Source organism: Sander vitreus, chromosome 23 (genome assembly GCF_031162955.1).
Source record: "Sander vitreus isolate 19-12246 chromosome 23, sanVit1, whole genome shotgun sequence".
In the NCBI taxonomy this organism is placed as follows: Eukaryota; Metazoa; Chordata; class Actinopteri; order Perciformes; family Percidae; genus Sander; species Sander vitreus.
In genome coordinates, this window is record NC_135877.1 from 1,663,420 (window position 1) to 1,679,010 (window position 15,591).

At 42.3% G+C, this 15,591-nt stretch overlaps 1 protein-coding gene across 2 annotated transcripts in view; it reads left to right on the forward strand.

The window, feature by feature from the left end:
- tmem178bb (transmembrane protein 178Bb) overlaps nucleotides 1-15,591 on the forward strand; it is a 109,087-nt gene that overhangs the window by 56,804 nt on the left and 36,692 nt on the right. For both annotated transcript variants that reach the window (XM_078242906.1, XM_078242905.1), the window contains one exon: nucleotides 708-821. In XM_078242906.1, the coding sequence (XP_078099032.1) occupies nucleotides 708-821 (114 nt within the window). The remainder of the gene's footprint in view (nucleotides 1-707; nucleotides 822-15,591) is intronic.

Sequence of the window (15,591 nt, forward strand, 5' to 3'; positions counted from 1 at the left end):
CAGAAATATACAGACACAATAATAGTTATTATTCACACGATCACAAGAGGTTGTTGTCAGTACAGTGTAAGCATAAGTGGTTTTAAGTGTTTGACCAAACAACCAATGCTTTCCATTTTCTGGCCCTTAGAAAAACACTTGATGATTGTTTTCCACCATTATGGTTCAGTATTTCTACAGCTCAGCTCATGTCTCCATTCATTCAGACATCTTCGTGGCAGTCAGTTTGTCTCAGGTCTACATTGCCAGTGAAAACTTTCATCTAGAAAACCCACACACATCACCAGGCCAGGGGACTCTCTGAGACATTTATAATTATACACTGAATGGCTCCCTTGACTGATTAGTTAATAACTTTTGACGAACACATCATTGCTCTGACGGCCATTGTCTCAGTCACTGCAGTTAATAGAAAGACATGCTGAAAGGTTTCTTTAGCGTTGACACAATAGGGTTGTATGACAACAGCAGATTGCTTTTGTTTTAGGACAGAAGAGTGATTTGCCAGTGTATGGGTATTTAACTGATAACTGCAGACGTAGCCTCTCCAGCTGAATCATGACACTGTGAAATAATGTTATCTTGACGTTCCATTCATTCCTGCTCTGCGTGTCACCAGTGTGGATCTTATGTAATGAGCCATGAGTCAGTGTTTTTTTATCCATTTAAAAATGAAAAAGTAAAATCCTTTGTTTTCTTCTCTGCAGGTTCCGTTGCGAGGTGCTCCTACGTCAAATATCACTACTCCTCGGCTACAATACCCAAAAACCTCTCCTACAACATCACCAGGACAATAAGGCAGGACGAGTGGCACTCCCTCCGTAAGTCTGCTACACTTCCTTTGCTTTTTTTCTGTGACAGCATATTTCTTTTTGCATATGGAAACAATTTAGGCTGAGTACATTTCATTTCAAGTGCGTATGTTGGACTAGACACATTTTTTTTGCATAACAGAAGAAGATACATAGAAATACATTAGCCGAAGAGTTATTCAATGCTCTGTCCTATCTTATGTTTAACTGACTTTCCTCACTTGAGCTTACATTGCCAGCTGTTAATGTAGCAATATTCAAGAGCAAAAGCTATTAGAAAACCTACAGTGCACTTTATGTCAGGGTTTGTGCAATAGCAGGCTTAGACCCAAAATGAGTGAAGAGGCAGCAGGACCTTTTTATAGGTTTAATAAGTTAAAAGAGCTTACAAACAAAAGGTGTCCTAAAGCGGGCAGGTAAAAACTGGCAACCAAGATCCAAACAAAAATCAATACACTGAAAATTAAGAAGAGCAAAAAACAATGATTAACTGCACAGGGAGAGATGCAGGGAGAGTATGTTTACATGCACATCATATTCCGGTTTTTGCCCTTATTCCAAAAAAGACGATATTCCGACTAAGCTGTTTACATTGTTAATGAAAGTGAATATTCCACTAATATTCCCGTTTACATGTAGCCGTGAAAAATACAATTTTTTCAAAGTGTTCCAGCGGTGGAGGACTTGTTGGACCGTGTGAACACATCCTCCCTCTTTCATTCCTTCAACCAGCTTGATATCCAAGTCTTTGATGATGTTTAAAAGTAGCTGTGTTTCTCCTTCTTATCGGGTCTGCAGCCCTGCAAACTGTTGGCTGGTTGGTTTGTGTACAGAAACCATAGCAACGTACAGAGCTGACCGTACGCCGTAAACAGGCAAGAGGTCGTAAACTGGGCGTAAACTGCAGTGAAACCCCCGATTGAAACGCATATTCTAAAGCGGGGGTCTTCAACGTTTGTTTATGCCAAGGACCCGATAACCTGAAAGAGAGAAGAGCAGGGACCCCCTACTACATATTTTGTATAAAATTGGCCTAAAAAATGGCCTAAAGCCTATATACATTTTAATGTTGCCCTAAAATACTAAGCTATTAAAATAAGTATTTACATATTCATCTATCATTATGTTTTAATGTCAATAACATACATGTGGAAGGAACAGTGAATTCATAAGCTTACCTGTATCTGTGGAAGGCTACCTTACATGCCAATTAGTGTATCATCAATGTTGTTGATTTTTTATGAATATGCCGATTTATCTTGGCTAATAGAATGATGGATTGATTTTATTATTATTATTATTATTTAAATTTTTGGGTGGAAAAACGTAAAAAAAGAAAAAGTATTGACCAATTATTTTACGCCCCTGCTATTATGTCAAACTGCATTTGTTCATACATCCGTCCACCACTTTGTTCAAGAGCAAGAATATTTCAACCACTTCTGACCAGTTAGCTGTGAAATGTACTGTGTCATGGTGTTACGGCCACAACAAACAAACTCAACTTCACTGTGACCGTCCTCATATTGAAGGACACCATACCCCAGGAATACCAAAGATTTAACCAAAACTATGGGAGTCTGGAGGTCTGGCCAAAAAGAACAAAAGAAGGGAAGAAGCCTGGCCCAACCCACAAAGGGCCGTTGGACCCAGAACATCCCCACCTAATCTATCAAAATGGTGTTTAAACTAACAAAGAAACAAAGACACGAAAAATAGACTACTGTATCTGTGTCACGTGGGTTTTTCCACATCCACGCCTCTTCAGGAGACTAGCAGCAGGTCCTGAGTGGGTCGATTCCAACGAGAGAAGTGAACGTGAACACAGATTATGAGCGATTCTTTCGCCCTATGGTCACCAAAGTAGATATTGGACCCATTCTTCACAAGCCACATATCTCCAGAACATTCTGACGCTAACATGGCATTCTTCAGACAGACATATCAGGAGAAAATGAACTCTGTTTGAGACCTGTTTCTGTCTCAGGACCAAACTCTCACGAGATATGACAACACGGAGAAGCTAACGTCAGCTAACGTTCGTGAACGCCCTAACAAAACTAAGTTCCGTGATGCTAAATAAGTCTTTTAGCCGAAAATATGCAGTAGGTAGAAAAAACAAAACACCAGAACTTGAAAGAGAGTGAGACCTCTTTCTGCAGCTTGCACAGGCATATGCATGTGCAGAACAGCCAATAGGTATGCTCTCTTTCTCTCTGAAATGACCTGTGATTGGCCAAAGTCTCCCGTCACAGGCTAGATTTTCTAAAGCCTGACAACTGAGCTGCAGAAGTCCAGTTTTCCCTCTTAAATTATAATATGCTTAAAGATAATCATGGAATTTTTGCCAAAAATACATTTTACTTTAACTTTTCTCCTTTCATTGTGCCCATATACGCCCCTCCGCCGCAGAGCAAACAAGGCGTGGAAATGTGAGACAGTTCCACAGCAGCAGACACCAAAGTGAAAGAAAGTGTGACATTTACATATTTACACACAAGGCACAGCATGCCTATAACAAATGTACCTGTGTGTGTGTGTGTGTGTGTGTGTGTGTGTGTGTGTGTGTGTGTGGGTCAGAACGGGCTCAGGTTGAGACTTTGTCAGGCCGGGGCTTGACCATCATGGATCAGCGCTGGGCTCAGGCTGGAGTTTTTTCCTCGAGCAGGGCTCTACAAAAGTTTTATTTATTACTTATTAGTAGTAATAAGATACAGCATTATGATTATGATTTGCTTGGTATTTAAACATTTATTTGGCTTTTCCTGCACCCTATCTTGAAAATTTGTGTAGGTCTACACGCCACAGGCCAGCTATTTTGGATCACGTAGCCTACATTTTCTATGTTTCTATTTATTGTGCAGACAGTAAACTAAGAGTCTGTTGACAGTCACTTTGGTGGCTCACAGCTGATCAGACAGTATGTTCCATCGTATCCTGCTCTCCAGACTGTATTCAGCTCGCTCTTCTTAACGGACTGAATGTCAATGTTTATATGAACGCTAGCCAAGTCTGAAAGCAGTTCAAAGCCAATGTGGTTTGCTTTGCAGTGTTGGCAATAGCTTCACATTTGTTCTTCTCGTATTTGCCTAGGTGGGCTGAGACTGCGGTAGAGTGAGCGGCTCATTTTACCGCAATCATACAGTATGAGCACACCTGGAGGTCTGAACTGAAGCATCCAGGCTTCTTTCGTTCCCTTCATCTTCTTCTGATGACTATTCATAATGTCAGATGGCATTTGTGGAAATGTGTTCATCTTTGGGGTGCAGTTTGTTATGATCTAAGAAAGATAATGCAACAAACGGTTAAGAACACCTGTATCTCAGAGTGATACATGTAGTTAAAAGTCCCAGTGATGTTAGGGCGCTTTCACACCTGCCACATTTAGTTCGCTTGAATCGCACTAGTGTTTGTTTGCCTCGCTGGTGCGGTTCATTTGTGCAGGTGAGAACAGCAATCACACTCGGGTGCACCAAAAGCGGACCAAACAATTCAATCGAACTGGAGTGGTTGGTTTGTGGTGAGAACGTGATTCGACCTCGAACCGTACCAACTACTGTATGTGTACACCACAAGTCTGAGCTAATGTGTGTGAATGTGAATGTGTGTGAATGTGATCAGGGCGTTCCTGCAAAAGAGAGGCTGCCTCTCAGTGAAACTCCCCTGAATAAATAAAGGTTAAATAAAAATAAAATAAAAAATAATGTCTCCTGTAGTCAGCAATCTGCGATGCAGCAGAACAGCAAACTGTAGCAGCTTCAATGTTTCTCTCACTGAAATGACAGCAGTCAAGCTCGCCGTCACTCGCATCTCTGTGTTCAAACCAGCCGCCGCTAAAGTTGGAGACAGACGCCGGCAGAGCGGAGCGAAGTCTCTTTGAGCAGAGCAAAAACAATGTCTGATTATTTAAATGAAATGAGCTGGTTTGACCATGGAGATGCCAGAAATATGCACTAGTCCACACAGGACCTTCTTCCTTTTTTTACTTTCTTGTTCCCGCCTCCAGACACATCCGACCAATAAGAGGAGTAAACGTTCTTGCGTGATTTGTAATGACGCATTTTGGTACGTTTGGATTTTTCTCATTAACTGATTTGGACTAAAGCAAATGAACTATAGGTGTGAAAATGCCTTAGACTGTATATCAGCACTCATGGAATGCCTCTTGCCAATCAAATTACTTGGTCAGAATTAACCGTTGAATCAGGCTCTAAGGATTGCCAATGTGTGGAGGTAATGAACGATCAACTCTCTACTTTCAGTGGTGATCCAGTGTGAGCCACACTAAATGGACCTGTAGAAAATAGAGTAAGTGCTGGAGGGCTTCCTCTGCCTGATTATATCAGCATGGGTACGAGTGCTGTCAGAGGACTCTAAACGGAATCTGCTTTCCAGATACCTGCCATTCATGAGCCGTTCCTCTGGGCATGTTGTAGCTCTGTTGTCGCCTGGCCACTGAGCCGAGTGAAATCACGCTTCGACCTCAAACTGTCACTGTCTCAGTCTGACTAGTCCTGGACTGTCAGGTGACAGGCTGCTCCAAACCGTTGAGGACTGCTCTGCTCTCTGTTTATTCTGCCTTCTTCCCACCATGGAGCTCCGGCCTACAAAGCAGAGTAGAACGTTTCTATTTAGAGGCGAATCTATCTATCTATCTAGCATATCCAGGGCAGAGAATTATATTTTGTATGTTTTATTACCTCAAGTTGGACTTATTCCCAAAATGTTATAATTGTACGTCTTTATTTAATGAAATATTAAGTGTCTACAGTTATTGGAAATAGAACATAAATGGAGGAAGGCAAAGTCACATCCCATTAACCCCTCTGGGGTCTAAGCCATTTTTTCCTATTATTGTGTCGCCTGTTTTCCTTGTGTAATATTGTTAGTCGCAATATTGTATGTATTCTGACACACACGCGCGCGCGCGCACACACACACACACACACACACACACACACACACACACACACACACACACACGGCCCTCCTGCTTGAATCAGGTTAGGGTTATCTATTAGCTGCTTGAATCAGGTTAGGGTTATCTATTAGCTGAGTGAAATGTTCAAAAACAATAAAAACAGTATATCCATGCTCAATGCGCACTGGGCGCACACCTTACAATACTATCTGCCCACATCAGAATCAAGACATTATTTTTTACATTTACTCTGTTATTAATTGAGTTGCTACCGTAATAATATATCTTTACTATGATAGCCCCATGATAGGATGGTGGACATCAGCAGTGGCTCAGGGTAGAGCTCATGTTATTTCATTGCGTAGTGCAATGATCTGTGTGTGTGTGTGTGTGTGTGTGTGTGTGTGTTTGTTTACTATGCACACAAAAAGTAGACGTAGCCACTGTGATGTCACACGTACACGTTGGTTTAGAAGCCTCAAGTTTGGCATTTTGGCCGTCACCATCTTGGTTTTTATGGGCCAGAAGTGACCATATTTGGACGAGAGTGTGTAGCTGGGAAGGATTGTTAAGCTAAGTGTCAGGATCAAAAAGAAGTGTGTGGCGAGGCTAGGACCCAAATGCAGTCAAGACAGAGCAGTGCTTGAGTTCAAAGATTCAATTAGGCGATGGTAATGGTAAAGGCAAACAAAAAGTGTCCTGAAGAAACAGAAAAAATATCTCCAGCAATACTGAGGATACAAAAAAACAGGAAACACAGAACAAACAGGAACACCGAACATAACATACCAGACCAGAGAAACCACGACATGATAGTACTCGACACAACAGAACAGCATGCAACAAAATACAATGATCCAACAAGAGACAAAGACAGAACAGGGACTAAATACACAGGGTAATGAACACTAACAAGGGACAGGTGATACAACAGGTGGAACAAATCAGGGTGGGGCAGAACAATCAAAAAAGGCGGGAAACAAACAAACAAAGACAGGAAGTAATCTAGACAAGACAAGGGAGACAAGACAGACTACAAAATAAAACAGGAAACAGAACAAAACAGAAAAACAAGACTACCACAATAAGACAGAACAAAATACCAAAACCCTGACACTAAGACATTTTTAGGCAACCAAAATGTTCCAGTGAACTTTGTTGAAGTGAAAACAGTGAGAGGGTCAATGTTTAAGACAACAGCCAAAAACAAGTTCAGCTCTATTTCAATGTCCACAGTGTTATGGATACACATAGCTAATTATGGATATTGCTAAACCTCTATCCTGATTGACAGGTCGCTGTGGTAGTGACTTGTCATTAGGTAGCCCCCACCCTGGGCTAGCTTGACCAATAGGATTGTTTGTAGACAGAAACACTCCTGTGGAAACTTAATCCTGTCTATTTATTGCCACAGAAATGTCTTTATAAATATATTTTGAAATATATCCATATATGTCCACACTGGGGATATATACTGCCCCTCTTGTTGTTCTCCTACGTCTGTATGTATATTACATTTAGCCTCCAGTGACACAGATATGTACCTGAGCAAAGATCACTGCGTGACTAGTGTTGAGGCATACAGTATGCTTCCTGCAGTCATATGCAGATCTGTTTTCTCCCAGTCTAAATTTGGTAAATTAGTGAATTGCATCTATCTGTATGACAGTTTATGTCATTACATTTAGCATATTCATCTTTAGACTAGTCTCGCATTGCCAGACCCTCCTCCACAGCGCTGCAAAGGAGGGTCTGGCTAGTCCATACAGCATTCCAGGATGTGAGAACAACGTGCTCTGGTTTATTGGCATTTCTTTAAACCAATCACAATCGTCATGAGCGGTGCTAAGCGCCCGGACTTTAAGTCCCAGTACAGACCAAAGTACAGGGACTGGTCCAGCACTGGCAGCCCACTCTCTCTGACGTGTGTGTGTGTGTGTGTGTGTGTGTGTGTGTGTGTGTGTGTGTGTGTGTGTGTGTATGTATATATTTCAGGCCCGTGTGTAGTGATTTCTAACAAAACAGTGTAAATTGTAATCCCCCCCCATTGGGGATCAATAAACAGTATAAATTAAGTAGTTTTAGTGGTGCAACAGAAAACTCCGATTGGACAGATAGTCTAGCTAGCTGTCTGGATTTACCCTGCAGAGATCTGAGGAGCAGTTAACCATAGTCCTCACAAATCCACCAGAGGTTAGAACGCCAACACAGAGACAGAGGAAGGTGACGGGACATCCGGCCAAAATGAGGGACATCCGGCAGAATTTCCGGCAGTCCCTGTACAATCCCAGGAATTAAATGTCGTTGATATAGACTATCTTTAGACCAATGTACTGTTTCCACCAGGAGATCAACCCCAAATAATCCCCTGTGAATAGGCTATTTATTCCCAGCCAAGGACAAAATAGGCTACATCACATTTATTGGGCGAAATAAGAGAGCTGCTGCTGTGTATGCAAATGCTCTGAACATGTTCGGTTCAGTTTCATTCATTTTCTGCAATGGTTTTGGCTCAAATGCATAGGAACGGGAAGGATGTGTTTCATCTTCACTATCTTGGCAAGCTCAGGAAAACACATAGCTCATATTTATGGCAGGAAGGTCACCCCTATCCAGTCAAAGATGTTTAATGTCCTTATTACCGGGCCTACCCACACACCTTCTCAGTGTGAGACCACTCCTCTAACCGATGGCCTGTCATTCCGATGTGGGTATGAAAATGTAAAAAAAAAAGAAATAGCAAAAGGGTGAATAAACAGAGCCCTGTCCACTGAGTGAGCACCTGCACTCAATACCAAATCAATACGAAGTGCCAGATTGAATCACAGCACTGAATGACCCACTAATGAGAAATTACATGTAGGCCTTGAACTGGGGAGTCTTCTTAGGAGTCCTGGGTCTGACTGCAGATAGACCAACCATGGATCACATCTGACACCCATTAGAAATCAGACAGAGTTCATCAGTTCTTGATTTTTGCTCTGACACACTTAAGTATGATCCAACCAATATTCAGTGATGAGCAACATAAAATCAATAAATTACCAGAAATTGATTTAGTAGTCAATAAATGTCAAAGATGTTCAAATCAGAGGTGAATAAATGCAGGGTTTTCCAGTCTTGCAGCACCCAAGCCATTTTTGGCATTACCTAAGCATGAATGAATGTGAAATGTAGATGAAATGTAGACAAATGTAGATGAAAGCTAATTTCAGTCCAACTTCAGGTGCCATTATCACACATTATTTCCACACACTGATCTAGTTACACTTGGTAGGAGTACAGAATACGTGTATGTCATGGAGAGACAGATGCATTTACACCTTTTCAACATCTGGCACATTAGGTTGAAATGTAAAAACACAGACTGGCTTAACTTTTTCAGCTATTCTAACACATTTTTGTGCAGCCAGCTCCTGGAAGTGGCAGACTAACTACTGCGTTTTACGGTTGAGTAACCCCACTTCAGCTCAGCCCTTTTAGGTTGTTTGGTCAGCAGGCAGAGTTTAATAGTTTGCTGTTCAACCTTAAAGATGTCCTGGACCAAATCCACCCACACTGCCCCGGGCCTTGTATGGATTAAGTAAGAATGACATCCTAGTCTTGACTTTCATGAAGTGTTTGAAATTGAGCTCAGGCAGGCCTGACAATTTCTCCCATTCCCATTACATAGATTTGAGGAAACAGTGGGGTGACATTGACATGGCTTTAAGGACTCAGAGATGAACATGATACTCATTTGTTTCTGTCAGTCAAGAAAGCTGCAGTGACTCGCAGCGGCACCGAAACCAAAAGCCCTTTTTCTGTTACTGCTGAACATCAAAGGAACAGCAGAGAGTACACAATAATACCCCCACCACTATTGTCTGTCACAGATGCAGACAGCAGCGAGGCTGCATACATTTTGACGCTGGCTTCTACAGAGGACAGGATGGAAGGTTTTCTCATACTGCAGCTTAGGGATTTTGTTACTTCAAAAGGGAACATAAATTGTGAGCTGGGGAAAGCTGTCAATGACTGACAGTGTATAAGCCAAGGTAGCAGCTAAAGGTTGTGGCTGAGGCTAATTGTTCACCAGGCAGCCACTCCCACTCAATCTCATCGCGCTGATGTGTCTGCTGCAGTTTGTAGATTATGCAGTGAGGGTGCCTGCATTAAGATGACAGGGATTTAACTCATTGAGAAGCATTGATTCACTGCTATTTAAAAGCTTTGTAGGTGCTTTAATCCTGTTCACCTGATAAGGTAGAACCTCCACCCTCCACCCCATCACAGTCTTTTTTCAAACTCCCAGACAGCACAAACCAATGTGTGATCCGCCAGTTGTCCTTCCTGTGCCTTACCAACCAACCCATTCTCACTCCCAACTTGTAAAATACTGACTACTACTGGTCAGTGTCTCTCAGCGTCAGATATTGACGTAGAAATCCCCCTTTAGTATCTGTATGGAACGCACCGGGCAGAGCAGCAGCTTGACCGTGGTGCTGTAAGATGACGTAGTACGTAGAGAGTAGTATGAAAGACCCAAAATCTGCGTAAGGAGGTTGGTTGGGGTGGTGGATGGGTCAAACAACACAGGACTTTCACCCAGGTGACCGGGTTCGTGTCCCGTTCTTGAGCTGCATGTCAGTTAAACGTACGTCCCGACCCAGAGCGTCAAAAAGTGACGCCAAGAGTCCAGACCAAGCTTGTCTGAATATCACGCTAAAGGAGACTTTTTGCATCAATAACAACGCCAAAGTCACCTGACCAAGCATCGCTTTTTGACACACTAGGAGTGAAAATGTGTTGTACCAACCCGTTCTCACTCCAAACCCCTCAAATACAGCAGCTTGGTTAGTGGCACTCAGCGTCTGATACCGACGCGCAAGGCAGCCCTGCATGAGACGTACCGGGCTTTGACACAAATGTAAAGCCATCCGCGGCAAGATTAGATGCTCAGAGCAACTCCTCGCCTGCGGCGCTGTGAGATGACGTAGAGTGAAGACTGACAAAGTCCGCATATGGAAGAGGTCAGGGTGGATTTAATGGGAAGGGGCGGAGCCAAGTGTTGTGAACAATACTTGAGCCCCAGAAGCCCTTGCACCTTGCTTTCATTCGTTTCGTGTTTATTTCTTTTGAGGATGGAGGTCTGGTGGTCTAGTTTTCGTGGCTTCGTTTCTTTGTTAGTTTAGACACCATTTTGATAGTTTAGGGGGTGAAGGTCCGATGGCCCTTTGTGGGTTGGCCCAGGCTTCTTCCCTTCTTTTGTTCTTTTTGGCCAGACCTCCAGACTCCCATAGTTTTGATGAAATCTTTGGTAGTTAATTTATGTGAATAAACGGTTACAGTTGAGTTCTTCTGTTGTGGCCGTAACAATGTCACATCTGACTGACGTGATAAGTAAAGAGCCTAACAGTCCAACACTCAGACCCCAAACCCATCAAACCCACATCCAAATTTAACAATGGAACCCTCTATACATTGCAATTATTATTGTCTGTCTGTGCTCCATCCTTAGTATCATCCTGTGTGTGTGTGTGTGTGTGTGTGTGTGTGTGTGTGTGTGTGTGTGTGTGTGTGTGTGTGTGAGTGAGAGAGAGGTGGAGATGGTAGTTTCCACAAACATTCTTTAAATGTCTTGCCTGAGGGCATGGCTTTGATGTGAGGCAGATGGTGTAATCATCACTGTGTGCACGGAGTAAACAGTTTTAGAATTGTTGGATGGCATATTGTTCCACTTTTGACAGAGGCTAGCAGTTTCCTCTGCTTCCAGCCTTAGTGCTAAGCTAAGCGAAACACCTTCCAGACCTCTGGTACACCCGTACTGGAAACACAGAGATAAGATTGATATTGATCTTCCACATCTGTCTCTGGGTTAGACGGCAAACGCGAGGACAAATGACAAAGTAACAGTGCAGATTGCAGAGTCATAAATGCCCTCTGTGTTGTTATTAGATCATGTACAGTTACGTTTCTGTTTGCTCATACCACATAGCGAGCTGTTTTAATGGCTGTGGCTCTCTGAATCTCCTTCACTTTCATTAGCCTACAGTACTTTCTGTTTGTAGAATATATACAGTTCTTTTTCATTTCTCTGCAGCCATCAGCAGCAGGAATGTGTGGTGCATTTGCGGTCTCCAGTTTTTTGATGCTGTCAGGGTTCAGGCAGGCTTGGACCCAAAATGCAGAGGGTTAGGTCAAACAGGCTGTGTGAAGGTTTTGAACATTTATTTAAATAAAAACGGCTACAACAAAAGGTATCCTGAAGCAGGCAGGTAAAATATATCCAAACAAAACTCCAAACCACTACAGAAACTAGAAGACTAGGAGTAACCAAAACACTAGGAATCAAACTGCAAAGGGAGAGACGCAGGGATTAACGCGGAAAAGGACACACATACAAAAACACACAGACTAAATACACAAGGTAACGAGGGTCGTAAGAGGAACAGGTGACATGAGGGCTGATGAACAGGTGGAACACATCAGGGCAGGGCAGACAATCACAGAGGCGGGAAAACACACACAGACATGACACAGGAGAAACAGACACTACAAAATAAAACAGGAAACTGAAGCATGAGATCATTAACAAGGATGAACTAGGAAAACAGAGAACACAGACAGAACACGGGTAAAACATAACCATGAACAAATAACGGAAACAGTAACACACAGGGAATGAATTGACAAAATAAAACTAACTATGACACCATCAGCAGCAGGAATGTGGGTTGCATTTGCGGTCTCCGGTGTTTTGAAGCACAGCCAACACAGAGTGGGTTTCTTTATTAATTATTTAACGGGGCACTGACTTTAAACATTAAAATCAGTTTACTCGATAGACTTTTGACTACTCATGAGCCTGTATAATAACTGTCAAACATAACCTTATTGTATTTACAGTAGTTTGCATGTAGATTTGTGCCCTGATGTGACTAACCGAATGCAGCCTTATTAATCTACTAATTTCAAAAAAAATACTGTATATATACAGTATTGACAACAGACAGTAGTAATGGAAGCGCATTTGTAGATGTACAGTAGCGATAATTGTTTTCCAAAATAACCGTGTTCACGTGGACACACTAATGGGAGTTTCAATCTCCCCTGAACAGTAAATCCGATGTTATCCGACGCACCGCCCAAGATGACTGTGATTGGTTTAAAGAAATGCCAATGAACCAGAGCATGTTTTTCTCCCATCCAGGAATGCTGTGTGGATTAGCCACACAGATTGGTAGGCGTCCGCTCTACCACCTGAGCCACAGCCATGTCACCTTGTACCATTGACACTTGGGACAGGTGTTCAGGCGTTTAAAAAGTTTTCTGCATGTCCTCCTGCTGTCTGATGTCAAGTTAAAGGAATTATGCTAAGCAGCAGACAATTATGGTGATATTAATTAGCAGGAAAATCTGTTTGTTTCCATATTTAGACATGGTGAAGGGACTGCTGATTGGCATGACAAGCATTACCCACAAACACACTACCTCACCATCTCTCACACATAGCAGCAGCCGACATCGCTATGGGGTCACTCCCTTTTTGTTATGAATGATTGATGGGAAGTAGAAATAAGCTTAATTAACAGGGAGGAAACACTGCAGAAACACGTAGCTGGCAGTCCTGGATGCACCTCATTACAGTATTGTGTTTCACGCACTCCAGATTAGAGGGAATCGGTTGTGTCCAGCCATGTGACCACAGTGTCCACAGGCCCAGTGATTCATCACTGCTCATCCATATGAAGCTTCATTCCAGAGGGAAGAGCCGTGAATGGTCTCAGTCAACCACTGCCTCTAATCCAGAGAGATTAAATATCAGTCTGATGGAGAGTCTGATATTTGTCACAACACAAATAGTCTCGCCTTCCTCCACAGTGCTGTGTAGGAAGGTCTGGCTATTCCACACAGCATTCTGGGATGGGACAAAAACATGCTCTGGTTTATTGGCATTTCTTTAAACCAGGGGTGTCAAACTCAGTTTCCCAGATGGCCAGACTGGAAAATAAGAATCACATCAAGGGCCAGACATGTAGAGATTATTGACATGTGTTTATTTAAGAGAAAAAGTCAAATGTTTCGACTGTATTATTGCATTCTCATATACTGTAGTCTTCTCACTTACATTTTGGGTCTCATAAAGCCCCCAAAAAGTTTGGCAAAAAGGTTCCTCAGCCAGCGACAAATACGTTGAATAAAGCGCCAAAAAAGTTTTAAAAAGGCCGGAAAAAAAGCGTCAAAATTGTCTGAAAAAGTGACAAAAACATCAGAAAGTGACAAAAATATCATAAAAAGCGCCAAAAACATGTGGCAAAACATGTAAAAAGTGGCAAAACATTGAGTAAAGCTCCAAAACGTTAAAAAAAAGTGCCTAAAGCATTGGAAAAAGTGCATAACGCACCGTAAACGGCGTCAAAAATGTCGAAAAAAAGCACCAAAAATGTAAAAATAAATAAAATAAAAGCACCAAAATCTTTGGAAAAAGTGACAAAAACTAGGTGGGCCTAAATTTAATGTGAACCTAAATTGAAATGCGGGCCGGATCAAAACCTGCGAGGGACCGGATTTGGCCCTCGGGCCTTGAGTTTGACACATGTGCTTCAAACCAATCACAATCATCATGGGTGGAGCTAAGCACTGGACGGAGCCACGGTGCCTCTGCTAAATAGCCTCAGGAAGGAACTTGTTTTGGTGGAACATGTGTACGTTCAAAAGTAGTTTTAGTCGTGTAACAGAAAACTCCGATTGGACAGATAGTCTAGCTAGCTGTCTGGATTTACCCTGCAGAGATCTGAGGAGCAGTTAACCATAGTCCTCATAAATCCACCAGAGGTTAGAACGCCAACACAGAGACAGAGGAAGGGGACGGACATCCTGCCGAAAATAAGGACACCAGGCAGAATTTCCGGCGGCACTGGAACAATCCTGGAAGTGGAACATCGTGGATATAGACTAGAACTTAAATTATGTGATTCATTGACACTGTACTTGGTGAAAGGAGACATTGTGATGGTTCATTTTCATTAATTAGTGGTTCTGACCAGAAGTCTAAACTTTGACCCTTTTCTGGGTTTAGAAGTGGTGCTAATAGCAGGTCATGGACATGTGACGACCCAAAGACATCCAATACGGGCGTGAGAAATAAAAAAATAAAAAGTTATTCTAAGTGAAGTCAAGTCACTAAGAGTTGTCTTACTATGATTTCACCCTGTTACAAACATGAATTGAAGTGGTCTTGAAAAGATGTTTAAATTTAGACTCTGATCTGATCATGCGTACTGTAGAATGTTGGCCCACAAGCGGCCATAAGAAAACATTTATCATTTAGCGTTCATTGGAGGCTTAAGTGGTTTTGACTCTGTTCTTAATTTCCATAGGTCTCTGGATGTCTTTTACTGAGCCCATCATGAATGTCCATTTGACATTCAAAAGTGGTCTTGAAAATATTTAAAACATTTTTTGCCCAGTTCTGAATGACCATTGCATGTCCAGATATTAAACAAGTCTCGGACATTAATATGACATCCAAAGGTGGTCCCTGAACAGCTGATGTGAAAAGGACATAATGTTCACAACATGTCCTTTTTGCATGGTAATGCAGGTGAAAGTGTAGATGTTTTTTTAAAAGATACTGAGTTGTGGCTCATTAATATTCATGGCATATGTGAAAGAAACAAAATTTCGACAGGCTAATCCTTAAAAACTGTAATTATCCTGAGAGACAGCAGGGCTGAGATCAGTGCAGGAGAGGAGGGACGGTGTGGAAATATCCAGCAGCTCCCCCCCCCCCACCTCTGGCCCGACCTCTGGCAGAGAGCTCTGCTTCTCTGGATCTGCATGATGTGATGAGGGAGGAAGGTTGACGTCAGCCCT